The sequence below is a fragment of the Akanthomyces muscarius genome, chromosome 6, assembly GCF_028009165.1.
Source record: "Akanthomyces muscarius strain Ve6 chromosome 6, whole genome shotgun sequence".
Taxonomy (NCBI): Eukaryota; Fungi; Ascomycota; class Sordariomycetes; order Hypocreales; family Cordycipitaceae; genus Akanthomyces; species Akanthomyces muscarius.
This window is the reverse complement of record NC_079246.1, coordinates 3513293-3541149: the sequence shown is the minus strand read 5'-3', so window position 1 is coordinate 3541149 and position 27857 is coordinate 3513293. Positions and strand designations below refer to the sequence as shown.

At 52.3% G+C, this 27857-nt stretch overlaps 13 protein-coding genes across 13 annotated transcripts; 6 read left to right on the top strand and 7 right to left on the bottom strand.

Moving 5' to 3' along the window:
* Positions 1-54: 54 nt before the first annotated feature.
* Positions 55-1448, bottom strand: LMH87_001278 (uncharacterized protein; the record flags this gene model as incomplete). Its single annotated transcript, XM_056199331.1, has 2 exons — positions 55-1014; positions 1077-1448. The coding sequence occupies 2 exons, from the start codon at positions 1446-1448 to the stop codon at positions 55-57; spliced, it is 1332 nt and encodes a 443-aa protein (XP_056056188.1).
* A 972-nt stretch (positions 1449-2420) lies between these two features.
* On the top strand, positions 2421-5052 carry LMH87_001277 (uncharacterized protein; the record flags this gene model as incomplete). Its single annotated transcript, XM_056199330.1, has 4 exons — positions 2421-2458; positions 2518-3016; positions 3216-4880; positions 4936-5052. The coding sequence occupies 4 exons, from the start codon at positions 2421-2423 to the stop codon at positions 5050-5052; spliced, it is 2319 nt and encodes a 772-aa protein (XP_056056187.1).
* Positions 5053-5829: 777 nt separating this feature from the next.
* Positions 5830-7791, bottom strand: LMH87_001276 (uncharacterized protein; the record flags this gene model as incomplete). Its single annotated transcript, XM_056199328.1, has 2 exons — positions 5830-7211; positions 7290-7791. 2 exons carry the CDS (start codon positions 7789-7791, stop codon positions 5830-5832), a joined length of 1884 nt encoding a protein of 627 aa, XP_056056186.1.
* A 436-nt stretch (positions 7792-8227) lies between these two features.
* On the top strand, positions 8228-10202 carry LMH87_001275 (uncharacterized protein; the record flags this gene model as incomplete). The annotated part of the gene is made up of 2 exons (XM_056199327.1): positions 8228-8307; positions 8402-10202. The coding sequence occupies 2 exons, from the start codon at positions 8228-8230 to the stop codon at positions 10200-10202; spliced, it is 1881 nt and encodes a 626-aa protein (XP_056056185.1).
* A 76-nt stretch (positions 10203-10278) lies between these two features.
* LMH87_001274 (uncharacterized protein) lies at positions 10279-11241 on the bottom strand (the record flags this gene model as incomplete). The annotated part of the gene is made up of 2 exons (XM_056199326.1): positions 10279-10552; positions 10646-11241. 2 exons carry the CDS (start codon positions 11239-11241, stop codon positions 10279-10281), a joined length of 870 nt encoding a protein of 289 aa, XP_056056184.1.
* Positions 11242-11658: 417 nt separating this feature from the next.
* LMH87_001273 (uncharacterized protein) lies at positions 11659-12211 on the top strand (the record flags this gene model as incomplete). The annotated part of the gene is made up of 2 exons (XM_056199325.1): positions 11659-12069; positions 12131-12211. The coding sequence occupies 2 exons, from the start codon at positions 11659-11661 to the stop codon at positions 12209-12211; spliced, it is 492 nt and encodes a 163-aa protein (XP_056056183.1).
* Positions 12212-12459: 248 nt separating this feature from the next.
* On the bottom strand, positions 12460-13423 carry LMH87_001272 (uncharacterized protein; the record flags this gene model as incomplete). The annotated part of the gene is made up of 3 exons (XM_056199324.1): positions 12460-12768; positions 12822-13243; positions 13297-13423. The coding sequence occupies 3 exons, from the start codon at positions 13421-13423 to the stop codon at positions 12460-12462; spliced, it is 858 nt and encodes a 285-aa protein (XP_056056182.1).
* Positions 13424-14045: 622 nt separating this feature from the next.
* On the top strand, positions 14046-15583 carry LMH87_001271 (uncharacterized protein; the record flags this gene model as incomplete). Its single annotated transcript, XM_056199323.1, has 3 exons — positions 14046-14230; positions 14287-14968; positions 15032-15583. 3 exons carry the CDS (start codon positions 14046-14048, stop codon positions 15581-15583), a joined length of 1419 nt encoding a protein of 472 aa, XP_056056181.1.
* Positions 15584-18046: 2463 nt separating this feature from the next.
* LMH87_001270 (uncharacterized protein) lies at positions 18047-20012 on the top strand (the record flags this gene model as incomplete). Its single annotated transcript, XM_056199322.1, has 8 exons — positions 18047-18213; positions 18286-18360; positions 18413-18466; positions 18533-18603; positions 18664-18875; positions 18933-19039; positions 19088-19343; positions 19407-20012. The coding sequence occupies 8 exons, from the start codon at positions 18047-18049 to the stop codon at positions 20010-20012; spliced, it is 1548 nt and encodes a 515-aa protein (XP_056056180.1).
* Positions 20013-20340: 328 nt separating this feature from the next.
* LMH87_001269 (uncharacterized protein) lies at positions 20341-22139 on the bottom strand (the record flags this gene model as incomplete). The annotated part of the gene is made up of 3 exons (XM_056199321.1): positions 20341-20872; positions 20940-21232; positions 21282-22139. The coding sequence occupies 3 exons, from the start codon at positions 22137-22139 to the stop codon at positions 20341-20343; spliced, it is 1683 nt and encodes a 560-aa protein (XP_056056179.1).
* Positions 22140-23580: 1441 nt separating this feature from the next.
* Positions 23581-24504, top strand: LMH87_001268 (uncharacterized protein; the record flags this gene model as incomplete). Its single annotated transcript, XM_056199320.1, has 1 exon — positions 23581-24504. One exon carries the CDS (start codon positions 23581-23583, stop codon positions 24502-24504), a length of 924 nt encoding a protein of 307 aa, XP_056056178.1.
* A 401-nt stretch (positions 24505-24905) lies between these two features.
* Positions 24906-26919, bottom strand: LMH87_001267 (uncharacterized protein; the record flags this gene model as incomplete). The annotated part of the gene is made up of 4 exons (XM_056199319.1): positions 24906-25298; positions 25358-25646; positions 25697-26111; positions 26163-26919. The coding sequence occupies 4 exons, from the start codon at positions 26917-26919 to the stop codon at positions 24906-24908; spliced, it is 1854 nt and encodes a 617-aa protein (XP_056056177.1).
* Positions 26920-27421: 502 nt separating this feature from the next.
* Positions 27422-27691, bottom strand: LMH87_001266 (uncharacterized protein; the record flags this gene model as incomplete). Its single annotated transcript, XM_056199317.1, has 2 exons — positions 27422-27550; positions 27605-27691. 2 exons carry the CDS (start codon positions 27689-27691, stop codon positions 27422-27424), a joined length of 216 nt encoding a protein of 71 aa, XP_056056176.1.
* Between the last annotated feature and the right edge of the window lie 166 nt (positions 27692-27857).

Sequence of the window (27857 nt, the reverse complement as noted above, 5' to 3'; positions counted from 1 at the left end):
GCTCGTAAGCCCAACAGAACTGCAGCACGGAGTCAAAATGCTTGGGCAAACTCCTTACGCTTTCCCCCACAGACCCTGCGGAGAGAAAAACTTGTTCCCAAATGCAATAATACCACCGAATATGCACACGGTGCCACTGAACATGGCTACCGGGAAAAAGCTGTGGTAATGGTCAATCATGACACCGTCCAAAGGCGGGCCGATGAGCCCCCCGAGGGCACCAAAGGCCATGCCCATGCCGGCATAAGTGCCCACATCTCTGACGTCTGGGCAGCACACAGTAAAGGCAACCGAAGCCCCAGATATGATGGTGCCGGAAGTGAAGCCAAAGACGATGGAATATACAATCAACGCTGCGTTCGATGTGGCCTCGTTCATGCAGAAGATGACGATGCCGGTAGCTAGTGCACCGGTTGCGTACACGTTGAGCTTGCCAAGCCTGTCCGCCATGATGCCTGGGATGACACGGCCAAAGGTCGACGAGGCGTTGAGAATCGCAGACAAGTAGCCAGCCAGGGTAGCTTCCATGCCTCTGATTGTGGCATATGTCGGGATGAAGAAAAGGGGCAGAAACATACCCATAAATACAAAGAACATGGAAATGGTCAAGACGACGAGCTTAGGGTCTGTAAAGGCTGCTGCAATCCAGAAGGACCTGACCCGCGGTGGGAGTCTAGCCTTGACGGTGAAGAGGGCAAAGGCCAGGAACGGCAGGATAAGGAAGCCAATGACACGGATGCTCCACCCGAAACCGACATTGGTGCCGTTGAGCATCTTGGACAGGGCCATGGGGATGACGATGCCGCCGATGGAAGACCCAGAGACGGCGACGCCAATAGCGGCCGCACGGTTCACGTCAAAATATTGCGAGACGGCAGCCATGGAGGGGAACTGCAAGAGGCCCATGAGAATGCCCTGCAAGACGGCTTGGCAGAGCATAAACTGCCAGTACGACTTGCAAAGACTGAGCAGCATCATGGAAAGGACGTACAGGACGGCGGCCGGGCGGATGACCTATCGCATGCAACGTTGGAACAAAATTCTGCGCAGGGAAGGCCAAGGCGGAGTTGACTTACCTTTGCGCCGTAGCGGTCAAACAGAGGACCACCGACCATGCCAGAGAAGAATTGCAAAAAGGCAGACAGGGACCCGATCCAGGCAATTTTGGAAGCGGACTCGCCGCGGAGCTGGTGTTGGATGTAGTAGTCGGCCAGAACGCCAAACGAGTTGGAGAAGCCGAGGCAGCAGAAAAAAATGCAGAAGCTGCCGCCCGCGACGAGCCACGCTTCGAGGCCGCCATCGGGCGCTTTCGAGAAGCCGTCTTCGTTGGTGTCGTTGTTTGTGTTGGCGAGGTCCTCCCGTTTGCCGAGCTCGCCGCTGTCGTAGGCCTCGACCTGCTTTTCAGCGGGTAGGCTCACCGGTTGTACTTGGGAGTCGTTGGTCGCCATTGTTGTGAAAAATTATTTCTTCTTGGTAGATTTGGTGCAAACAGTCGCGAACGCAGTGCAAAAAGCTTGAGACTCGTATTTGTATACAGCATAGTCGACTTTTGGTCTTATACGTAGGTTGTGAAAGTCGGGAAATCCTTGTCCGAGCTTAGTCTACTAAATCGGCTTCGGCAGGATCTGATAAGAGACCAGCGGCTACGTAGAGACGGGAAGAGCGACATTTTGAACCTGTCATTTTAATTACGAGTAGCAAAGGCAGAAAACATAAATTAAACTCGGCTGAATAAAATCTAGGCTCAAAATCTCAAATCTGTCGGCGTTTTCAGGTGTACAAATTGGGAGTGAAATGCACCCAAGTTTGATCGATCAAAGCTGCAGGGGGAAGGTTGTTGTTGGTGGAAGCAAAGAGCGACGCCAGCCCATTCCCAGTAAAATGCCGCGGTAAACGGGCGAGAATTGCATGCGATTACTCCTCCTCTTAATTTCGCTTTCCGCTTCGTAATTGTGAAATTTTAATTATTGACAAAGCAAGAGCCCATGTGGATGCAGCCGACCTCTGCAGCAGTCAATGACTACGTGATCTACACGCTGCGCATTTGGTTCGTGGCGCCCGCCGTTTGCCGAGAAGATTGGCCCGACTTCGACTTATCAGCCTTGGACGCCAGCAACGACATCTGCTTCAACAGTCATTGATGTCCTGCCGTCTCTTTGTGCGCGTGCGAGATCCATTATTTGCCGCTGAGACTCGCCCTGGATGAAATACGCACGAAAAACACGAGCTGCGCGACCACCTGACAGCGCCACCAAGATACATGCTGTGCGCCCTGCAAACGGCGCATCTGTCTCCTACACCAACAAGCCAGACACATCAGCATTCGAAGAGATCGGATTCCGTTTGTTTGCAGACAGATTGAAGGTTTGGTCGCTTGCGGCATTCGCGTCCGGATACTCCCGAAGCGAGCTGTACACGCCATGGAACCAGTAAAGGCTGGCCCTGGGCGGCCGTCAGTGTAAGTTCCATCCGCTATTCGCTTCATCACAAAACTGGCTCACATCAATGCGCAAACAGGTCTTGCACCGTATGCAGAAAGCGCAAGCTTAAATGCAACCGTCAGCACCCCTGCCGGAACTGCCTGAAATCGCGATCGAAAACCCCAGAGCGAGATTGCATCTACGAGGACGCGCCGCCTCTCCATCTCGCCCGACCGCGACGGCGTCGGCCATCCGTGACCCAACGACGACTGACACCCTCATCCACTCCTGGCATCATTTCACCAGCCTCGGGGCAGGTCTCGTCCGACGATGCAGAGGCATTGATAATTGCTCGGAGCAGAGTGCATAGCAAGGTTGCGTCGCATCCGCCTGTTACCATTTCAGACGCCTCTCAATCATGCGCGTCGACTTCTGCTCCCCATTCGGTACGAGGGCCCAAATCGCTAGCCAGTGAGGCTTCAGCACAACAGTCCGTCGAAAGCGCCTTCTTCGGCGACACCATGGCCGCCGGCCGCGGCGTGACACACAAGTCCAGGTTCTTCGGCTCGAGCCACTGGCTCACCACTATTATGCTAGTATGTTTTCTCTGCCTTTATCTTTCTGTCATTTTCGTATTTTTTTTTATTCTCTTTTAATCTTTTCATTTTATTTATTCTCCCCTATTTATCTTACTATTCTTACTATTCTTATTATCTCTTAACTTTATTCTGAAGGGGCTAATAGCCATCGACGCCTCTTTTTGCCACCCTATAAGTCAGCTAACAATTTCCCCAGTTTCGAGATCTAGCCCAGACCGTTGCGACAGACCTATCAGTCGAAAACTCCAAGGCGCTCACGACGATGCGCAGATGCAAGGCGCTGGCAAGAGAGATCAAAACCCAGCGGGTACAAGTCTGGCCTGCGCCGCTCACGGCCGTCCTGCCTGCGAAAAACTTGTCCGACGAGTTGGTTGATTCCTACCTCGACACTACCGAGACCTTGTATCGAGTCTTACACATTCCTTCTTTTCGAAGAGACTATGACTCTCTCTGGCTACTTGGGCCGGAGACAGTACCTGACAGGGCCTTTCTGGTACAGCTCAAATTAGTACTGGCCATTGGCGCTACCACGTATGACGACACATTCTCGTTGCGTTCGTCGGCGATGACCTGGGTGTACGAAGCCCAAACCTACCTATCAGAACCCGGCACCAAGTCCCGCTTGGACCTGCAGTCTCTGCAGATTAGTATTCTGCTCTTGATAGCGCAAGAGGCAGTGGGAATTGAGGGCCATGCGCTTTGGATCGCAGCCGGTACTCTGGTGAGAACTGCGATGCACATGGGCCTGCATAGGGATACAGCGGACCAGTATGCCGCATCACGCCCAAGACTCGTGCATGAAATGTGCCTGCGACTTTGGGGCACTGTGTTGGAGCTGGCTCTGCAATCCAGCTTTGTTGCTGGGAAGCCTCCGCTAGTGTCGCTCGATGATTTTGACGCACCCTGTCCTGGGAACTTTGACGACGATCAATTAATGCCTGAATTGAAGGGCCCCCTCCCAAAGCCCGACGAGCAATTCACACAGACCACCATTCCCATTGCGCTAAGAAAAATGTTTCCCCTTCGTTTGGCAGTGGCCAAGATGCTCAACGATACCAATGCTCAAGCGACCTACGAGGAGACCCAAAACCTCGATCAAGGGCTACGGGACATGTACAAAGACGTGTTTCGAAGGCTCACGCGCGCCAAATTGTTGTCTCCGGTGGCGGCACCGCGATTCGATACCAATGCCCTAGACGTCATTGTACACCGCTATATCTCGTCCCTGCATGTTCCGTTTCTTGACAAAGTACAACATGACACGACCTACGCATTCTCTAGGCAGGCTACTGTCGATGGGGCCCTGAGGATCTGGCGCGCGACCAGCTCATCCTGGCAAAGAGGCCCGCCTTCCATGGGCGCAGGGCCCGTGAATAGCTTTGCATGTCCGTCCACGGTGGACAAGTTCTGCCGCTTCACACGGTGCGGTTCCGCAGCTGCGTTCTTTCGGTCCGCCGCTTTTCATGCAAATTTGACTGTGGCACTGGAGCTCAAGATGCAGTTGCGAGAGCAAGAGAGCCTTGGCCCGGCCATGTTGAGACCGGACCTCCTCTCCGTTTTGGAAGACGCCAAATACTTTGCCTTGAAGTGTGTGGACGCAGGCGAGACAAATGTGAAGGGCTATCTGTTTATTTGCTTGATCACCGCACAGATCCATAGCCTACAACATGGTCTGGACCAAGAGGAAGTTCGACATGCCATACTCAAAGCCGTGGAAGATGCCTTGGATGTCTGTTTGCATAAGCTCGAGCAGATGCGAAAGATTGGGCCCAACCGGAAGGTGCCAAATTACAGCGTTGATAGCACGTACGCAACAGCACTGGCAACTCCAGTTGAGATGATGAAAAGCTACGACGCGCAGGTAAGATCTCATCGTTGCTACTCTTTTGGTTCCATGCTTATAATTTGAGCTTTAGATGTACGACGTGATGTTTCAGTCCTCTAATGAAGCAATGGACTTGATGAACTGGATGATTACGGATGAGGGAACGCTGGACGGGCCGTTTTGGGTCGGCGGGATGGGTCCTAGGTAGACTCGACGGTGTACTACGGATTATATTCTCTTGTAAGAAATTACGTCAAAATTAAAAGAATTGCCCAAATCAGTAACATGGGAAATGTATCAAACCGGTTGCTCCCCCATGTAAGGGAAACCCATCGGCGCGTAGCCTTCTAAAAATGTTTCCAGATAGGCACTAATCAATCGGTCCATGCCAGCATCAACTGCGCGCGCAATCCATTCCGACAGATCAACACTGTCAAACTGGCCTCCGCAAACCGACTCCATGTGCGTGCGGAACTCGTAAATTGGCACTTTGACAGCCCCGGAGTGGTGCTTATACGCAGTCTTGGGACTCACATTCGTACTCTCGCACACAAGCCTGAAGACATCCGCAGCCATTTCTTCCACAACCTTGTCCACCTGTCCAAAATGCAAGTAGCCGCGTGCCCTGTCTTTGGGGAGAGACGGTACGCTGCGCATCGCGACCGAGAAGCAGAGTGTTGAGTAGAGTGCATCAGAATTGGTTTTGCTGGACTTGACGATCCAGTCAGCTACTTTATTGCAGAATCCCGACGAGCCACGCGGAACCACCAAGCACGGGGGTGCCTGCACAGTAACGGCAGTTTTTTTTTTGCTTTTTTTTTTTAACGAAAGAAGAGCCCCTTCCGTCCTGAACAAGGATATCGATCCACGGATTGTGGAAGCTTCCTCCATCGACGCGGTCCATCCGTACACGAATTACGCACCTACTACACATTGCCAAGTGGAAGTCTTCGCACTTGTAGATGAAACTCAATTCTGCTACAATCTAAACGTCGTCTCTATTTACGCGCGGCACGTCCATACCAATCCCCTGACCGAGACCCCAAAGTATCTCATAGAGAGCCCACGCTCCGGGATCGGGGACTTCTCTCGTCGCCGCATCGCCCACGTAGCTCGCTCTCCCAAGACTGGGTTTAATCCAGCGCGTCGCTAGTGCCTTGTTCCCAGCCAGCTTCACCGCCGCTGCAAAGTCTTGCGTCGTAGCGTACATGTCAGCGAAAGGTATCAAGACATCCATGACAGTCCGGTCGCCCTCCCTCGCCGGCGTGTGTCCTTGGAGGCTCTGAACCGCCGAAGCCACCGATAGATACAAGTGCTCTACTGCATTCTCGCTTGACTTGAGTGACGGGGATTCTTGGTTCGCATGTCGCGCCAGGGCCGCGTAGAATGCAGAGATGAAAATGCCAAAGATAGCTCCCAGGGTGCCGCCCATTTCATCGACCGTCTGTCCAAGGATTCCAAGAAAACTCAGCAACGACCCTTCCGACGCGGCGCCATTGTCGAGTGAGCGGAGCACCGCCTCACAGAGGTCCTTGACTGCCTCGCCGCAGTCTCCGTCGCCCATAATCATGTCCCATTTTGTGAGATGCGGCTCTGACGAAATGGCGGCCTTACAGGCTGACCGAACCGCGCTTTCCAGCAGCGTCGCATCAACGGGAAACCCCCCTTCAGCCCCAAAGATGTCGGCAGTCGGCCTTTTCTCGGGCTCTTGTATTTGATGGGCATGTCTTCCGTTCACCCCATTCGTGTTCTGGGCGGTGGATGCTTTTGTGGTCCTGCTCGGAGCAACAATGTTGGGCCATGAGACAGCCGTCGTGGGCCGATCGAAGAGCTCCAGGAGTTTCGGCACAGTAGTGGCGCATTGTCTAGCGGCCGCGGAGAGATTCGCCAGAGAGATGGAGAATCCGGGGGCATTGAGTGACGTCTCAAATGCGCCCGCCATAGTGCGACAAGGTTTCACACCATATCGTTTCGCAAGCTGGCTTTGGACCTCGTCTGTCAACGCGCCAAGCTCGAGAGCTGACAGGCCTCCATAGTTGTTAATGAGCATGAGAACCTCATCGCCGCTGTCTAATTTGACAAATGCTCTTTCGGGGTCATTTTGGTCACACAACAGGCCCAGACATTCCTTGATAATCTCATCAACAGACGGAAACGGCGTCAGCATGCGCCGGCCCGGTTCGTTGTGTATTCCTGCACCAATGATGCAAGTATCTTCCGCGACTGATTGATGTTGGCGGCCAGGAACGGAGCAGTGGTCCAAGGCTGAGCCAATTGACACTGTCTGGGCGTTGACAGCTTCAGCAAGGCGCACACATTCCTCAAAAGACCAACCCTCCGCGGCCGCAGAGCCAAGAATCTTCATAGCTGGGTTAGGCAGTATTAGCATTGCTTCAGTCCCCTAGTAGCGTGGCGAGTTTAGTGTAGATGCAGCCATTGACTCACTGAATATGTGGCCTGGCAGTCCTCGCCTGCCAACTCGAGCGCATTGACTCCTCCCGATAGAGACATCGTCCGTGGCCGCAACGATGGCAATTCTTCCGCTGCCGGCCGCATTGGATAAGGCAGCCTTGGCTCTCGCTTTTTCTGCAGCAAGCCCAAAATGCAATCGGTCACCAGTGTAGTTTGTAATTAGGAGCAGAATGCCTTTAGCTGAGGGAGCAGTCTCCATTGCCGCAAGAACTTGGCTAGCGCTCGGCGAAGCAAAAATGTCACCACAAGCAGCGGCCGAAAGAAGTCCATCGCCAACGAAACCGCTCCATGCTGGCTCGTGGCCAGACCCTCCACCGCCGATGATGCTTACCCGAGACTCGTCATGGTGCTTGTGGGAAACGACGCGTTGCGCTTCCTCTAGGGTAAGGTGAGGGTTTGCTGCCGTAAGGGCACGAAGAGCCCGGGGCACTAATGTATTTGCAGCGGTGGAGGGGAAGTAATGTCTTGTCGGCATTGTAAAACAAGCGAAATTTGGTCAAGAAAGGATTGACGATTTCACAACTGGAGTATTATTGAGAGTCTTCACACGCGAAACTAACCTCGGATACTTTCGTGTGCGCTGTAGCCTCTTATATCACAACAAGTATTCTCTTACAATCAACGCATCGCATCCAATACATCGCATCCAATACAACACCGACGGAGCGCACTCAAGCCACAGAAGGTTAGTGGTGGCACCGATGCCAAAGTCCACACTGTGAGTCTCAACCTCCTCCCAAGTGTGCCGCGAGACGCGGTCGCGCCACGATCAGCCACTTTGACTAGCCATTCGGAAGCTGGAAACCATCTCCACCCTCCTCACTTCTTGTCCGCGAGACGCAACCAAACCATTACTCGTCCTTCACAATTCGACACTTACACGACACGCGTACAGATTGCAGACTTATGCCATGGCCATGGACCAAGATAAGCGACCGCGAAAACGTGCGCGAAAGTCGCGCGGCACGGGGCTCCGAACCACTACTGGCTGGTAGGTAACCTTCTGACCCTCATTGCCGGCGTCACTAGCCGACTTGACAAGTTGACTCCATTGCCGTGCCGTCTTCGTGCTAAATTTGACATAGCTTTACATGCCGGAAGCGCCACAAGAAATGCGATGAACGGCGACCCATTTGTGGCCCCTGCTCCATTTCGAGCCGCCAATGCGCATTTCCCCAGGCTTTGGACGCTATAGCGTCCGAGACATCAGACACGCCGGCCCAGTGTGCGCCGAGAAGAACATCCAGGGTCGTCAATGGCAGCCAGCAGGATGACGAATCGGGACAAGAGCACCAGGAAACTGCGTCACCCAGTCCGTCCGAGACACAGCAAACTGGTACTTCCAACAGCTACAGCGCTCACATTGTCCAAGTTTTGCCGCCCAGTGACGAGCAGCTCACAGTGCAGGACGGCAGCGGCTTCATCTGTTCCCCCCAGTCAACGTACTCCGACTCTTGGTCAGCAAACTTTGCTTCGATTCGCTGGCTGGACCTGCTGGCAAATGATGCAGTGCAGGCAGATTACAACTCATCCCTGGCCACGGGGCTAGTGCTTCCTGATGGACCGACGCAAGGTGCAAGGCCATCACAAACAGCTTCCATTTTTGTGCATGTTTCGCCTGCACTACTCAATGGACAAGCGCAACTGCCAGAGAATCTGGACCCAGAGGTCGAGCGAACCGCCTGGCAATCCGTGGGAGACGTGATCCTTTCCGCACACGAGGCCAAGCTGTTTCGCCACTTTGCCGACCGATGCGCCTCGTGGCTAGATGTGTTTGACCCTCAGAAATTGTTTTCCAACTATGCAACTCGCCTAGCGATTCGAAACACAGGGTTGATGAAGGCGATGCTGGCCTTGTCTTCCAAGCATCAATTCAGTGGCAAGGACGCTGCTGCCCGTCAATTACACAGAGATACGGACGGCGACTACGAAGAGGGAGAATGGATCCGGTACTATTATGAGACTCTTCAGTACGTACGCGAGACTCTCAAGTATCCCAGCTATTCTCATTCCGAAGAGCTACTCGCCACTGCTCTGACCATTTCTGTGTACGAAATGCTCGACGAATCGGACGGCTCTGGCAACTGGCAACGGCATCTAAAGGGGATTTTCTGGATTCAACGATCGCAAGATGTGGATGGTGGTTGTGGTGGTCTGCGACAGTCAGTCTGGTGGGCGTGGCTTCGCCAAGACATGTGGGCGGCTTTTCGCGAGTCGCGAGCTTGCCTTAGCTTCTGGGTGCCTCGCAAACCCGTCCAAGATCTGGACCCGAATGAGCTGGTCGATAGATCCATCTATATCCTATCCCAGGCCATCAACTACCGGGCCAACGTCCAAGCCGCCGCTGCCGCCACGACGCCGGATCGTGTGGACGAAGCAAAGCTGAAGAAACAAAGGGAGGGCCTGGCCTCTATGATGGAACAGTGGAAGTCCTGTCTTGGTGACGAATACAAAGTTTTGCCGACCGCAAAAGCTGCCGTTGGTGAGGTCTTCACGCCACTTTGGATTCATCCGCCTCGCTTCGGCGTTGCACTGCAGGCACATGGCTTTGCGCAGATTCTGCTCACGCTGCACAGCACAAGCCCAATATTAGCTGGATTTCATGGATACCTGAAGATGCAAAGAGTTCTATCCGAGGCGGTTAACACGATATGCGGTATTGCGATGGAGCTCAGAGAGAAGAGCTGCCAGATTCTATCCGCGCAATGCCTGTATGGTGCCGGACTCTGTGTTACTGATTCCGGGAAGAGGGCAAAAATCATATCCTTGATGGAAGAGTGCGAAAGTCGCGTCTCTTGGGCCCCGATGGCCACATGGAGAGAAGACCTACAGAGGGACTGGGAGAGAGCCGATGTGGATGATTTCGGCAACGCTGGCAATGACTGACATTTCACATATGACTCTTGTGTCTATACCCACTTGATTTTTTTTATTTTTTTTTTGGTTTTCAAATTCTTATCTTCTATTTGGCCTTTTCATTAGACCGACAGACGTCTATCTGCCACTCCATCAGGCCTCGCGCGGCCGCAACGCCTTGCTCCATCAACGTAGTCAGGTTCGCTGTTGGTGCATTCGTCTGCAGGTGAACCAGATAATCGTCCAGCACAAGTTTGTTGACATTGACCTTGGACACGCCGACCTCGATGCATTTTTGCATAATGGTTTCTGGAAAGTCGTTGGTTCCGTGAAGGACGACGCGCACTCTCCGATCTACCTTGTCCAGGATCATTTTCAGCCTAGATTGGGGAATATTGTGTCAGTCACGAGGATTCAAATGCGCGCGCGCGCGAGAAAAAGAAGAAAAAAGAAAAAAAGAAAGACTGCTGTACCTGTCAAACTGTAATTTTGGCCCGCGCGGTCCATATTCCCCATGAACATTGCCAAACGCCGGCGCCAGAAAGTCAATTCCCGTCGCAATAAAATCCTCGACTTGCTCCGCGGTCGTCAGCGCCCCTTCGAGGTCCTCCGTGCTCGCGATGCCATCTTCACCGCCCTCTATCCTGCCTGGCTCCGCCTCGGTGGCTATCCCGCGCTCATGGCAGTACCGCACGAGCTCTGCGGTCTTGGCCAGATTCTCATCCATCTCGTAGTGGCTCATGTCCACCATGATGCTGTCGAACGGTAGCGTATCTGCCGCCTGGCGTATGAGCGCTTCGTCCTGCGCATGGTCGAGATGGATGGCGACGGGAACAGACGCGCGCTGTGCAGCGTGCGCGGCGGCAACCACCAGGAGGCCGGACGAAAAGGAGATGGCCCATGGAAATAGCTGGATGATGAGAGGGCTGCGCTTCGCTTCGGCGGCTTGGATGAAGGCGATGATGTGCTCGATGTTGTAGGCAATAGGGGCCAGGACGCCGTAGCCTTTCTCCTCGGCGTCTTTGAGGATCTGGTATGTTTTGTTTGCGGTGGGATCCCAGGCGGTCATGTTGTCGTACGTTGGAGGATGAGCGACTGCAAGGAAGTTGTGGCTGCCACCGTCTCGCTCTGGTCGGGTAATCTGTGAATTGAGCAAGAATACTATCCTTGAAACTGCATAAATGACTTAGCAGCATAAATGGACATGATTTAATATTCTATTCAGCTGTAGCCGATATCGTCAACTCTGCAGTCAGTTCGGCGTCGGCCCGCGGACGAAGCGACCGCGTCTCGGGGCACAACGCCGCCAATAACGCCACTTTTCCAGCCCAGGGAATTACATGATTACCGAGCAGTAGCTGGGTTCATTAGCCGCTGGATATATTTCAGTTTGATCATTCTTCCGCGCAATGGCTCATGCCATTCACAATTAACTTCATAATCACAACCGCCACAGCCGTCACATACCAGCCCAACCATTGCCACAATGGCCCCCAAGCTTCGCATTGCTATTGGAGGCGACGACGCTGGCTTCACATACCAGTCCATCATCTCGCGCGACCTAGAGTCCGACCCGCGCGTCGCCCAAGTCATTCCCGTCGGTCCATCCTCCGAATCCGACAAGACGCCATACTCAACTTTCGCCCTCGCCGCCGCTGAAGCCGTGTCCAAGGGTACAGTCGACCGGGCCATTTTAATATGCGGCACAGGTCTAGGCGTAGCCATTGCCGCGAACAAAGTGGCTGGTGTGCGCGCCGTGACGGCCCACGACAGCTTCTCTGTCGAGAGGTCGGTGCTGAGCAACAATGCCCAAGTGCTGTGTCTGGGCCAGAGAGTGATTGGCGTCGAGCTTGCGAGAAGGCTGGTGGGGGAGTGGTTGGGGTATACTTTTGATTCGGTAAGCTGGCTTTATTTATCTGCTAGTAAATATAAATGCTTATTGACTGCGATTCTTGTAGAGCTCGACATCGGCGGAAAAGGTCAAGATTATTGATGACTATGATTTGAAGGCGTCGAAAGAGCGGGCTGTAGTTGGTTGATGGAGATGGTCCGACACTTGACAACCTAAAACTGTCCTAAATTGCGTCGAAAAACATTCAAACGTTGAACTAAATATACATATGCGATGGGAATTGTTTCTATTCCTTTTTAATTCTGCACAATTGTAACCATTGCAAGGCACGCTTGTGTTGTCCCGCCGGGGGTGAGCACTTACATCAGCAACAGCTAGGTAAATCGACATTGTATTCATCTCAGCAAAATATATACTCCTATTCTCACATCATTTTTACCACGCTCCGACAATGCCAGCTATCGGAATATCGATGCCCGTGGTATACGTCGACGTCTCGCTCAGCAAATACACGTACGCCCCGCCAAGCTCCTGCGGCAAAGCCAACCGCGGCATTCCACCATAATTCTTCATCTTGGTGCCCCATTCCGGGTCCTCTTCAACATAATATGTCAATGCCGTCTTGACAAATCCCGGCGAGATGCTGTTGACGCGAATTCCATATTTTGCCCACTCCATGGCCAGAGTGTGCGTCATGTTCCGCACCGCTCCCTTTGTCGCGCCGTACGGCGCCGATGGAGCCGCCTAATTTGCTTCGGTTAGCACACATAAGCACAGCGCTCAATTTCTTTACTTACACGATTCGGTCGGTATGAAGTCATACTCGCCGTAAAGACAATGCTGCCCTTGCATCCGAGCTTGATAAAAGTCCTCGCCGCGGCCGTGGCACAGTTCCACGAGCCATACACATTCAACTCAAACAGCCTCTTGACCTGGTCCATCGTAAAGTCTAGTGCGGGCTGGTGCTTCGTGGCGCCGGCATTGGCCACCATGCCGTCGAAGCGGTGCTTCTTGGCGACAATGGTATCGAGCGCGGCCTGCACGCTCTCCTCCTTTGTCACGTCACAGTGCTGAAACTCGAGACGGCCAGGGAAGCGCTTCGACAACGCCGCGAAATCCTCGGCCGGCTCGGAAATGTCGAGGCTAAAAACGCAGGCGGCGTCGTTGGCCATACACACCTCGGCAAGGGCCAGGCCAATGCCCTGATTAGCGCCTGTGACTATTTAATGTCAGTATGCAATAACTTTCGTTCAGTATTAAATTGCTGCGCACTGGCAATAACTTTGTTTTTGAGAGACACACTCCAGTCGTGGTTCGGCCCAGGGAGCGTGCTCAAAGCTGTGGGCTGGGGCGCGGCGCCGCCATCGGGCGCGACTGTGCCATTGGCTGCGGCGACCATTGTGTCCAGGCAAGGGTAATTTCTGTCGAGTTGGGGATGAAGAAGAAAGGAGTTGGAAGGGAGAAAAATAATAGTATCTTGCTAATTCCACCTTCAGGACTAGATATAGTGCGTAGAAGTGTGTCTATATGGCTCTGTCCAGCCAACGCAGCCGCCAAGCACACGGTCGGCTCCTGACTTACACGAGTCGCGCGGTAAACGGTTTGTAGTGGTGGCGGTGGCGGCATTCAGCGCGAGGCTGTCCGCGACACGAGGCCATTTGTAGGCTTCCCATCAAATGCCGAATAACCTACGGCATCTGGTGCGCGAGACGCGGTCTAAATCAGACCACCCCAGCTCCCCCACAACTACCCCAGAAAACTAGTTGCAATAACGGTGTGGGGTCCCCACGATGTACTCAACCGTCAGTCGGCAACGAGACTCGTCACTCAGCCATGTCAAACCATTCCCTTGTACTTTTCCCTTCGGCAGTCATCCAGCCGCTGGCGGCGGCTGAATATTTGAGAAAACATAAAGAGAGCAACTCGTTCGTTCAAGTTCAAGAAAGCTTGTGCTCCGACTAGGCTGCCTCGGTCACTGAATGATCTGACTCGCAAAAACAAAACGACCATCACATATCACCATGGAGAAACATCCGAGCTGTGAACACCACGATGTCTTGGAAAAGTATGATGACGCGCCCGTCATGGTTGATGCCCTAACCCCAGAAGAACTGGAGCGAGAGAAGAAGCTCGTGCGCAAGATTGACTGGTACATTCTGCCATGCATGTGGTTCATGTACTTGCTATCGTACATGGACAGAACCAAGCAAGTCTCACGTCTCTGATGATCCTTCTCGTTCACTTACTAACCAGAGATTGCAGCATCGGAAATGCCAAGATTGCCGGAATGGACAAAGACCTCAACCTAGACTCGAATAGATACTCCATCGCCCTGACCGTCTTTTTCGTCAGCTACGTCGTCTTTGAAGTCCCTTCCAACATGATTCTCACCCGCACCCGACCAAGCCGGTACCTCGCCACCATCATGTTCCTGTGGGGCGCCGTCACCGTCGGCATGGCCTTTACGCCCAGCTACGGCGCCTTTGTCGCCTTTCGCTTCGTCATGGGCCTGCTCGAGTCCGGCTTCGCGCCCGGCATCCTCATGATTCTGTCGTCCTGGTACCGCAAGGAGGAGCAGAGCAAGCGCTTCGCCGTGTACATCTCCGCCGCCATCCTGTCCGGCGCCTTTGGCGGCCTTCTCGCCGGCTCCATCACGAGTGGTCTCCACGAGGCGCATGGGCTCGTCGGCTGGCGCTGGCTGTTCATCGTCGAGGGCGCGGGCACCATGGTCGTTGCCATTGCCGCCGCCTTTATCCTGCCCGACTTTCCGAGCAACACGTCGGCGCGCAAGCTCAACGCGGCGGAGAGGAGCTTGGCGATTCGGAGACTGGAAATCGATGCGAAAAGTCGACCGACGGAAGAAGAGCCGCATTTGAGCCACTTGCAGGCTCTGAAGCTGAGTGTGATTAATTGGAGGACCTGGCTGCTGATTATCGGTTACATGGTGAGTGCATGCCTGGACTTTTTGTACTTCCAGATCTAGAGTCGATCGCTAACTGTTTCACAGGCCATTGTCGGATCATCCACTCTATCTTATTTCTACCCAACATTGGTTCAAGGACTTGGCTTCAAGGGAAAAGACGCGCAGTACATGACCGTTCCCATCTTCGGTGTAGCATTTGTCACGACCGCCATCATCGGCTACGTCGCCGACAAGAATTCCAAATGGCGGGGTGTAATTCTTGGTGCCATGATGAGTGTCGCAATGCTCTGCTCCATTATCATATGCGCCATTTACAATGTCAAGGCACGATACGCTCTTCTTGTCATCATGGCTTCGGGTCTGTGGGCGTCGAATGGCCTGGCACTTTCGTACGCTTCGGTGACGTTTTCGTCCATGCCAAACGAGACAAAGGCGGTGTCGCTCGCACTCGTGAATGCCATGGGAAACTTGGCGCAGATATATGGTGCTTATCTGTTTCCATCTAAAGACAGCCCAAAGTACCTGACTGGCTTTGGTGTCATCAGCGGCCTGTGCTTGACGGGCGTGCTGGCCTACCTGTCGCTGCATGTGCTGCTTGCGCGGTCTGCGAAGCGCAGCGCTGGCATTCATAGATAATTTCTGGGATGGAGTTTGTGCCTATTCTACGGTTGTTTTCTTTAGTTTAATCTTGAAAACGTCGTGAGTGTCTCTACTCTACCACATTACCCTGCGACGGCCCGAACTACGTTCTGCCTGCCCGTCACACAACACGAGTCCCAAATTATAGTCTAGTTATATTATGTGCCTCACAGTACGCATGATGCGTCGCCCTGTTGTGTCTAAGCTTTGCCGTATTGCTCGCGTTTCCTCGACGCGACAACCCCGATTGGCGGCAGGCGACCATTTTCGCACCCAGCTGATAATGACATACGGGGGAGACCTGGTATCAATTAAACTGCACACAACTTGGCGAGGCTGTTTTTGCTTTATGCTATACTAGCTGCAACAAGTGTAAATGCTACGCTCATGGTTCCTCTTTTCATGACCATCATAGCGAAACGACGAGGAAAAGAAAACACGTATGTAGGCAAGATGAAGCATGTCGCCTACGGCATATCATTAAAGTATAAGTATGCCCGTGGACATGTTTCCAACTGGGTAGTGCGGTGATTGCCTGTACGAACACGGCTACCCTGACGGAACATTCAGCGGCGGGAGCTAAGGAACACATTCGACTAGTGCTGTTGCAGTGCTCTGTATTTCGGGAGGAGAACAGAAGAAGAGAAATGATGAAACGTCGGACAGTCTTTGAGTTGGACAAAACTTGACGCGCGCATCAATATTAATTTTCACGGTGTTGTTCATTTTTTTCCTTTCTCAAAGGCACATAACCGCGATTGGGACAGTACGACAATGCAGATTTAAGTTCCAAGGCAGAAAATACCAGGCCTGCCCTCCAACATGTTAGCTTCTGAGAAAGTATTGTTCTCGAGCCTTGCGATCGAGTGGCGACGAGCCGCTAGCACGCCAGTTTCCAGCGTAGCCAGACAGGAGCGACAATCACTTCTCATTCTACCACCTTTTTTGCGGGATTGGTCGCGGCTGAGTCGCAATTTCCAAAACAACCCGCTCCGCTACTGCGGCCGGTGCCAGCCTAGCCAATGACTTCTCGTCGCACAGCATGCCTTCGTTCGCTTACCCTGTTGACGACGACACGCTCGAACACGATGAATACGATATGCGAAGCGGATGAATGCGACCACAAGTCTGACAGCTGAACAACGGTATGCCTTGTATAAAGGTCATCCTACTCCCTCCTGCATAGCCCGATCCCAGCCATCTCATCAATTCATTCACTACACCCATTGAATACACTACATCCTCTCTTTCTTGCCATTTTAAGCATCGTCACTTCTGCTCTGCTACGGAGATAACTGTCCATCATGAAGTACCACCTTGCGTCAGTATCGTCGATTGTTGTTTGCCATGCGATCGGCGGAACCGTGGCAAACGTCCTGGGGTATGCGTCGTCGAATTGCTCCGGACCTATCGTTTGGCAGGAAGGGCAGACATGCAATGGATGTGTCATCATACCGTACAACCCGCGCATGAGAAGCTATGCAATTGTTGACGCCGAGGGGATGATGGTGACATCTCGTCCACGCTGCGACGGCGGCAACATGGGCTACTGGACACCCTACCATTGCTTGAATGACCCTGATGCAATCGCTGCCTCTATGCATGTTGATTGCTAAACAAGGCGGCCAAGTGTGCCTGCCTGGCAGATCCGCAGTGCGAGCTGTGATCTAGTTGACGCACGTTTTGGGGGGTTTTGTACACCGGTAAAGGCAGCCCTTGTTAGTGATGGGCCAGGATAATGATACCGATAAAGTACATAATCCCATAGTACCAGTATTTGAGCATCATTTCCGCCGCAGCGCTTGCAGCTATGGAGACGCTAGTGTAGCTTGTTCCCATGATGTGATTTGCGTCTTGGGCCGCCTGTCCAACCAGTTGCAAGCGAATGTGAGAGTGCAGCACTGAACCGAGCTCCAAGAAAGTCGGACCGTTAAGCCAAACGTTCCTTGTTTGCCCCAAAACGCAAGCATAAACCTTGGCCCAGGGCCTGAGCAGAACGTGAAGTGCACTAATAATCGTTGCAAGTGCTTTTGCTGCATCACAGTTCTGAACAACGATAATGGACATTGGAACGTTGCCATGGTTCAGAACTCCATAATGCTCTAGCTCAGCTGATTTTTTCCCCAAATTGGGCCAGATCGCGAACAAAGATCCGAGATTATGTTCCACGGTTGGGTAACTACTCAAGTTATGTGCAAAGGACGTCCGAATAGCCGGTGCAGTCCGTGTGGGGCCGAATGGAAGCCCATCTCCGGAGTGGCTGTCCATCGGCTCTCTAACCAAAGATACACCCGAATAGGCGATACCTGAAGAGCAAAAGCGAAAGTTTGCAGTTTTCTTTTCCTTTCTTCCCCATGGACTCCGACCGAGTGAGCTTTAAAAGGCCGAGGGTGCCCCGTGGAACCTTTCACGTTTATTGGCACCCATTGAGCTCTTCGTACGCCGCTCTGATCCGCCAACATGCTCGTCTCCGAATACTTGAGAAATACAGCTCTCGGCGGCACAATACGATTTGTCTCGAGATATAGATGGCTCATGCACCCTAGTCATGCACCGCTGTCCTCTGTAATCTCGGCGTCTTCAAACTCAGACCACAAGCATGGCCATGACATGATACTGGTTGACTGGCAAGCACGCCTCGCACAGCGCTCTTCACCTGTGTTCGCTCTGAACCTGTCCGCTAACTGGCTATTGACCAGGTCTTCCGAAAACGACCGTGAGAACCCCCAGAACTGGTCGACAGGAAGAAAGTTGTTTGTGTCCGCATTGATATGGTCAGATTGGCAAAGTTTTCAAACTCGCGCCGCCTGCTAACTCACCATTTAGTCTGTACACTTTCACCGTGTACTGCGGATCCTCCATCTATGTCCCAAGCACCGCGTATGAGACTTGCGCCCCAGCTATTACTAGGTAAAAAAAAGTCACACCACTAAAACAGCAATCTAGGCAGCTGAGAGAGGAATTTGGCGTTTCAGAGACCCTCGCATCTCTTGGTCTCGCCATGTATGTTCTTGGGTGTAAGTCATGCGCGGGTTTCCACCTCACAACTTTGCCTATGCTAACCTTTGTGCGGATAGATGGCCTTGGGCCCTTGCTCTTCTCGCCGTTGAGTGAAATTCAGCAAATCGGCCGCAATCCTATATATATAATCACTTTTGCCATTTACTTGATTCTCTCAGTCGTCGCATCGACGTGCCGCAATTTTGCTGGGTTTATTGTCGTGCGATTTCTTCAAGGCTTCTTTGGCAGTCCATGCCTGGCGACTGGGGCGGCCTCCTTGAGCGACATGGTTAGTTGGTCACGCGTCAAGTACTATAAACCTGTTTTGGGTGCTGACAATGTATAGCTATCTGTTATAAAAATCCCGTATGCCATGTCGGCCTGGTCAGGAGCCATGTACGCAGGGCCTGCGCTGGGACCGTTGCTTTCCGGCTACGCCGTTGTGGATAGAGGGTAGGTTCTGCTCATCTTATTGGGGACTGGGCTGACCACATTATTTAGCTGGCGTTGGTCAATGTGGGAAATTGTCTGGCTGTCCGGACTGGTGTTTGTTCTGTTATTTGCATTCTTGCCCGAAACCGCAACACCTACTTTGCTCCATTACAAGGCCAAGCGCCTTCGTCAGGAAACGGGCAATTCTGGCTACAAAGCGAAAGGCGCGCGAATCCTGTCTCGAGGGGACATGGCCAGGATGGCCCTCATTAAGCCGTTTGAGATTACCATCAAGGATCCCGCCATTGCCTTCGCAAACCTATACGTAAAATGGGCCTACCAATTACCCCGATCCCAGCACCCGCAGTGGACTAATCCATACTCACAGACATCATTCACCTACGGCATCTACTACTCATTCTTTGAAGTCTTCCCACTCGTGTACCCTAAGATCTACGGCATGGGTACAGGCGACACGGGTGCAGTCTTTCTTTGTGTACTCATCGCATGCATCCTGGGTGCAGTATGGTATTGCCTCTGGTATCGACTTACCACCGAGCCACGCTTCAGGCAGCTCGGCACTTTCGATGTGCAAGAAACGTTCCTCAAACCTGGTTTGATTGGTGTCTTTGGCTTCCCCATTGGCCTCTTCCTCTTTGGCTGGGCGGCACGTGCATCGGTGCCATGGCCTGTGCCTACTCTGGGCATTGTCATTGTTTGTGGATGCTCATTCGTCGTTGGGCTCGGTATCTTCATCCACCTCCCGCTCAGCTACCCGCAATATGCTGCCAGTCTATTCGCGGCGAATGACGCGCTTCGAAGTTCTTTCGCCACAGCGGCCATCTTGTTTGGTCGGCCGCTGTACCTGAATCTAGGCATCGGAAAGGGATGTAGTCTTCTAGCAGCCATCAGTGCTATCGGCGTTGCGGGCTTCTGGTATCTTTATTTGCACGGCGACAAGCTCCGAAAGCGTAGCAAATTTACCGTGCATTAGATATCGAACAGAAACAAAACCTAAGAATGCGATTATGCTGCGATTGTAGAGTCTCCCCTCATCAATAATAATCATCAATCATCTTTTCTGAAGCATGGCATGTGGATTGGCAGTTTTTTGGATACCAACGTGCGATTGACTCAAATTTAAGCGTCTGTCGCTTAAATACACCTAGACTCGAGATTGGCGTGACTGTACTAACCTCGAGGCACGGGTGCTCAAGCAATTGGGCTACCATGTAGGCAGCCTGGAGGATGTAGCCAGTGGAACAGCCAAGATAGAGCGGGACACGACGAATGTGTATATTAATGTGCGGTCGCCTGTCGTCTCACGCTGTCTCAAAGGGATTCATCCATTGTTCTCCCAGCATGCTGACGAAAAGGCTTTCCTCTGAAGCGGGGAATGAGACCTTTGCCACGGGTGGTGCTGCGCATAGAGCCTCTGCCTGCAATATATCATTGGCAATGAGCTTCAGTTCTCGTATCATTCGTTTTGCCCGCGGCCAGATATCCTCGTAATGCTTCAGTGTCCCAAGTGTGACTCGAATTCGGGACCGCGCTGCCCTAGTCTCCTCAGCGTCAAAGGCCACTTTGCAGCCTACAAGGTGGGCGATGGTGCAGCAGGCGATCATACAGATGACGAACGGTGATAGCTGTACGGCCCGTATTGGAAGCAATACGAGACATTGGTTTTGTTTTCGAATTGCCTGGAACAGCTTCGTTGAGTGCTCCTCGTGCTTGGACGCATCGATGGGATTGATGCTTGTGTTTAACGGCGGAGGCGGCGGGCGACAGCTAGAGCGCTCTTCCGCGGAGTCATACTGTAAACTAGATAGCGGCCTGTGAATAAAAGCCAGAGATCTGCGATCGTGTTAAAAGATCCAATAAAGATAGCCAGGCACCGGCGCATGGTCCACGCCCAACTTACGTGTGCATCATCATGTGTGCCTGGAACATAAGTTGATCGGACACAGTTGACTTTACAGGAAGCTCACGTAGATGGGGTGGGAGCATCAAAAACCAGCTGACAATAGTGGCTTCCCAGTCACTGCAGACTGTCTCCGCATGGGGTATGCTTTTATACTGCGTAGATGCTTGCAAGGACGACGCGTATATGGAGCTGGCCTCTATGTAGTAGGCAAAAGAGGAGTACGTCTGCTCAAGCAAGGCATATTCTCGGTTCTGATACTCCTTGAACGAGGGCGATGTCATGGGTATATCCTAAATGAACGGTTAGCAGGTACTCGGCTCAAACTTGAGCTGGGCATACCAAGCGATTGTACCTGGCTTCATCACAGGGCAAGTCGACCTCTGGGGTGTGGTCGGCAAGCAACTGGTGAAAGTCCCAGCGAATAATGGCAAACTGGGTATCGACGACGTAAATCATCCACCAGGTGCGCCGCCAGCTCTCCGCGAGCACGGGATCTAGTCCGACCACTGCATTCGCAAAGTCAATTGTATTCATTCCTATACCTGTCGCCTGCGCAATGGCGAGAGCTAGCAGCCCGGTGGCCCCGGCGCTGTCGTCGCACATGCTCTTGGCCAGCGCTAACAACAAGGTGGCTTGTACTGTGAAACCGTCCATTGTGGTGTAGTCGACATGTTCTTCGTACTCTGTGCTCTCGGGGAGGGACTCTGCGTAGAACGAGCCGATGTATCGCATGACGTTGGCAAGCTGTCGAAGACTAGAGGATTCGCAGCTTTGTAACCTTGCTCGGAGCGCTCTTTGGGGGAGCACAAATGGGTGGCTTGGATGAAAATATTGGTAGTAAAGATCCAGTAGACGGCTGTCAATGTCGGTCTCCCGTGGCATAGTGTCCGAGGGTATCGATGCCGTGTCACTCAAAGGTACGTGTCGCAGTGCTGTACCGCCAGACGCACCACTCGGGGAGGAGTCGGCGCTAGACGGCATAGCTGTGCCTGGAGAGTTGGGCAGCGCGACTCGCCGCGTCTGTGCTCGTTCTGCCGCAGTGCCCAGCCGTCCGCCTCGACGCGAATCAGGGTACGAGCAAGGTTTGGAAAGGGTCAGGCAACGAGCGCAGATTGGGCGGACGGAGTCGCACTTGAGGTGTTGATTGCGACATTGCACACACGCCAGCGACGACCGGGTTGCTGAGCGAGACCCCATAGTGGCGGATTGCTGGATGAAAGACGTCGAGAAGCCAAAAAGGGATGCTGTGATGGAAAGTCGTGACACTGCCAGCACCAGTTGTCACACGTAAGGGATAACATACAAGGGTGTATTCTTTCAGCGCGACAACAACCAACTAAAACCGACAAGCTCCGAGGATCCACTAGCCATCGACTAAACATGGGTGTACCAGCAGGGCTTGCCTACTGTACGACGTTGCGCTTGCCTCCGATGCTGCTTGAAAATAAAGCGCATACGCAGCTGTTGTTTCCCGTTCTCGACCGTCGCAACGAGAATTACGCCTGATGACATTGTGACTGTCTGGTTGTCACCACAGCTGCTTGACCCCAACCCCGCCAAGCTTCACATGAGGTTACAGCATGGCAGTAACTACAGAGATTTTCTAGGAGGATGTTCAACACAGTCAAGACGAATGCGATAATGCGCAGAGGCTCTGGCCCGTCACGACGCGGCTGGTGGCGGATAGGAACAACACGGTCGCAGCAGCGCACAGTAAGGAGCCGACGAGAGACGCGGCAATGGCAAATGATGAAGCGGTTTCGAAGCGGGAAGACCTGTAGGGTAGCTCGCCTCTTGATCTGCCAAAGCATTATGTCGAGTTCAGTCCTCGCTCCATGGCAGTTTTTATTGTCTTTCATGTCTGTCCCTGAAAGAGCAGGTGTGAGGCTGCTCTCGTAAACGGGCTCTTTTTAAAGCTAGCGATTCTATGCGCCGAGCTAGCTTAAAAGAAATACTTTTTATTGTACACCTCTACTCGCCTTAGATAGTACGCAGTCTACCTGATGGTACTAGTCATGCTAATCACAGTGAGTAGTTGTATTATGACCCTTCTTTCAGGCTGCTTACCACTTACAACTGTCCTTGCTGGCCGCTCTTCCGCCGACTCGGCTGCCTTGCGTTTATAATACACGGGTAACCACTGATGCTTTAGCTTACAAATACAAAATTAATGACGACGAATGAAGCGACGCAGCGAAATTTGAACAATACTAAAGTGAAACCTTATCCCTTTAACTGCGGAGGAGGAGCGGGTCATGAAACCCACTAAGAACTAAGAGCTAGTTACCTGAAAGGTCTAATCAGAATGCCAGATTAGTGCTACAAGAAGTAGACACTCGTAGTGGTCTTCGCTGCGGTACTTCTCCAAAGTGAATTTTTCCTAAAACTGCAAAGTACCTGGCCTTTTTGCAGCCTGCGAAGCACCTGCTTGCTCCGCATCAAATGGAGAGGAAGATCTCAACATAGGAAACTCCGCCACTAAAAAAAGGTTCCGCACTGGTAGTTGCGGAAGTACTAGTGGATTATATGGCTGCATAATATTTCATTTTGCCACTATTTAAAATATACATAAATTATAACCACGCTGTCTGCCCAAGCATCGATATCGCGGACTCCTGTATCCCATATATCCTACGACATGTTGGTACTTATCGCTGGAATCACTGGCCAACTGGGGCACCGCTTAGCCCTCACTGCACTTGGGCGAGACCTCTCCGTCCGAGGACTCGGCCGGGACCGGGCAAAACTTGAGAGAAGCTTTCTGGAAAAGCTCGAGTCTTTTGTCACCAGCTCAAACTATTACGATGTTCCCGCGCTTGATAAGGCTGTTAAAGGCGTAGACGCTGTCATCTGTGCCTACAGTCCCAGTCCTATCCTCGATTTGGATGGCCACCTTCTCCTTCTTCGCTCAGCTGAGCGAGCGGGAGTCAAGATCTTTGTCGCCTCGTCGTGGAATTGCGACTGGACTAAAATTAAATTTGGAGACTTGGAGCCTTACGACAACCATATCGCATTCGAGCAGCAGGCTGCCATGACGAGCAGCATCAACCCTGTCTATCTGTTCACTGGTGTATTCCACAGCTTGTTGTTCACGCCCTATGGCCCAGGAGGACTCGACACAGCAGACAGTGGGCCGAAGCTACATTATTGGGGAGATGGAGACGAGACCAAGCACCCCTGGACTCATATGGACGATGCTGTCGCTTGGACGATTGAGATTCTGATCAATGGCGATGGCATCAGAGATGGTAATGGTGGTTTCTTCAGTTTCCGGTCTGGTCGACATACCATTCGAGAACTCGCCCGCGCCTATCAAGAAGTCACAGGCACGGAAGTTCAGATCGTCCGGCAGGGCAACCTCGAGGACTTGAGGACTAGATTGGCCCGGGAGCGAGCCGAGAAAGGCAGAGAACGATACTTTGAGTATTTGCCACTTGCCTCTGCTCTTGTCAATGCTACCGTCGACTGGGAGATGAACGATCCTACGGTGTTGGACCACATTCATGCACCAACTACCTTGGAATCAGCCCTTAAGGAACGGTTCGAATCAGGTTCTGCTTGACTGAGATCTGAGGGCACATATCAGGCAGAAATCCTAGGACCACGCCAAGACTCGTGGCTAAAAGAACAGTGTTAGTAATAGCTTACAACTAAGTTCTAAGACAATTTTGTTTAATGCACTCTTTCTGCTGTGATGGGCTGGATTGTGCCCGCGATCGATAAGCTCACCTGGTTCCTGCCTATAGTCGATTATTATTGTACTAGCTAGCTCTATACCATGTACAGCTTGTGATACGCTACTAATAATTTCGCAGGCGCGCCTCTTTTGTCGCTCTTTCACATATATTAACAAATTAATTATATTTCTATATATACTATATATATACTAATAACGTACTGTATAGAATATAGAGCCGTCTACAGCCCACGATCGAGCTTGCGTGTTAGGGACCTCGAAGCGTCCTAAGCTATCGGCCAGTCTCCCTGGCCATGCCCGCCCGCCCAATCAATCATACCCGTCCACTCCGAAAGGTCAAACTCATCTAGAGTATCTGCGTCGCTCACGTTCACCGAAGCGGAAGCCTCGTCGCTGGTGGTACGCGCTTGCGGCCCGCGTAGTGACTCGTCCAGCGCGTATGAGATAGCCATGCCTGCCTGCTTGCAGAGGTCGTAGTTTGGCTCGCCCGGCGCAGCGACACTCTCCAGCTGGGAAACAAAGACGGACAGGATGCGGACGATGCGTGCACGGTCCATGTCGGGCGGTGAAGAAGCCACAGCAACATCCGGGCCGTTTCGGGCCATGTCTAGTAGTTGCCTTGCGAGGACAATGGCAGGAGATAGGCCGTCCCAGAGCATCTGACAAAATCAGCAAGATGCATCTGAAAAACAAACACATTGGAAATAGTTTGACGTACTATGTAGGCAAACCGTACGTGGAATGACGCTTGCCGTCTGCGAAATGAACCAAGTTCCTGAATGAGCGCTAGAATCTCGCCTGCAATTTTAATTAGCTGCCGCTTGGACTCGGCGTCTTGCTTTTCCAGTATCCTCCAAATTGAAAAGTCGCAATGAAGAAATGTCAAGAAGACGCTCGTGAGCATGAAACACGCGTCCGAGTCTGGGCATTCCGTCCAACTTCTCGGGCTGTACCGCAGATGTTGCGGTATCGTCGCCCACAGCATCCAATTGCGCCTCGACGTATTCCTTCCTTTGTTAGCGTGCCAACGCCGTCACACTCTACTACCAAAACCTACTTGAGCTCAGTTACAGTATCTTCTGTCGCGGATTGGAACCGGAATTTAAGTACTGTTTCCGCAATCTCGCCTGTGATGCTTCGCAGGCGGATCCAGCTGGCTGGGCTGAGAACTCTGTGCCTATCCCAGCCATCTGGTGTAAGTCTGGTAGCGGCATCTGCTTCTGTGGCGCCAAGCAAAAATTCGTCTGGCAGCTCCCATGGTTTTTGAACGTCGGAGTATATTTTTAGTAGTCGAGGTGGCCGCGCAAAGAGATTGGCCAAAAACTTGTCCTTGGAGTAGAGGTCGTAGAAGAATTTCTGCCGCCACTGGGTCAGGAAGAATGGTGCATCTTTCTTGTTGAACGAGTCTTGAAATATACCAAACGCAACAGCGTCGGATATTAGATCGCCCATGCACTTCCACGTTTGCTCGCCTTTGCTGTCGTCAGAACTAGCTTCGTAGTACACCAGCGCACCAGACTTACTGGAATGCCCCTTGTCGGTCGCGACGAGGATATAATAATGGTGGCCGAGCCACAGCGACATGTCGTTGACCGTCGCAATCTCGCGTGTAATTCGCAAACAGGTCCCACTGCAGTAGAGCATACTGCTCACAAAACTCTTTCGCCGTTCGCTGTCGTCTGGCTCAATTTGACCCGCCCAAGCCGCGATTGCAAATATAATTCCCAGATACTCTAGCCGAATTGCATGGTCTTTAAAAATGCCCATGAAACTCTCGGGCGTCGTGTTTGCGTCTATCACAACAGGATTGGCTGTTTCGGAAAGTATCATCTCGCCCAGACAGCGCGCACGCTCCTCGCGAGTGCCAGACTTGAACATTCCCACAGCCTTTTCCAGACAACACAGCACTGGTGGTGCTATGAGGCATCCAGGCGTCAGCGACGATTTCCCGTGACCATAGTATTTCGCGACCAGATCTGCAAGCTTCTTTGTCCGTTCTGGATCAAAAAGCTGCTCAAGCACGCTCCCCAAGGTAGCTGCTCGCTCTTCATGACTCGCCTCGAAGCTCCTTTGGGAAAAGTCATGCGTGTGAGCTATGCAACGGACCAGATTCGCATCGGCGAGAAATACTTCTTGACCAGTTGCGGCTGCTGCATCATCTGTGGATGAGCTGGGCAGCGGCAGGCTTTGAGTCGGTGTAGGGAATGGCGCTTCATCTGTCTGGCTGGAGGATGTCGTTGTGGCAACGCGCCGTTTCGCCACGCGACGAGGTTTGCTCATCGGCGCCGGGTGGTAGACACATCGGAAATGAAACCCTCGTCGGGCGCAGTCGCCGCACACGGGCTGCCCATGGTCGCATCGAGCTTTGCGCTTCCGACAGGGCTCACAGGACGCCATCGTCCCATTTCGACGAGTCACATCCTCGAGAGGCATTTGTTTCACTTTTATCACAGTGTCGCCGTGCTGCCTGGGAGGTATACGGTGGGAAGCTGTCCGGTTAGAGGCGACTGTCGTAAGCGGGGTAGTGCGTCGACCTGTGGCTGGCTAGATGGGTTCTCTGTCGCCTTTTATACTGAGCATAATTATCGTTTTTGTATACAAAACCTGTTTTTATAGGAGATTAATAAATTTTATATTTTCTTGCTTGGATAATTAACAGAGCATAACATGATGAGTGCATACGGTATATTCATTGTCTAACAAACTACACTACGCCGAAACTTCTCACATTGTCGAAAGCTAACTTCCCTATGCTACATAACTCAAACATTATGGTTTTCTTTCATTTCGAAACGCATAGTGTCGCATAGACATCAGTATTGATTGCGGCTTGTGATCGACGTTGCGGCTTGGAGGGAGAAGGTTCTTTGCGTAGCTCAGGAGGAGAGGTGGGAGTCGAATATAAAGCAGGCTTCTCTGGATGTAAGCTAACGGGTTTATTCGGGCATTCCAAGGTTCATCTTACATTGGAACGGATGTGGTCGATAGTTTGACGAAGACTGGTGTCTGCGTCGTCTTTGCCAGCTGTGATCTGTGTAGTGCCAGTCGACATGATTTCTTGCAGACAATCTTGCCCTCTTGAAAGATGTGTATCCAAAGTTGGGAATCCGCCTTTGAACACTTCCAACTGTCGGTTTATATATGCAGAGAGGAGCTGGCCAACTTAAGCATGTCCGTCGCGCACCTTGCTAGGCTCGATCAGGAAATTCCTGCCCGGA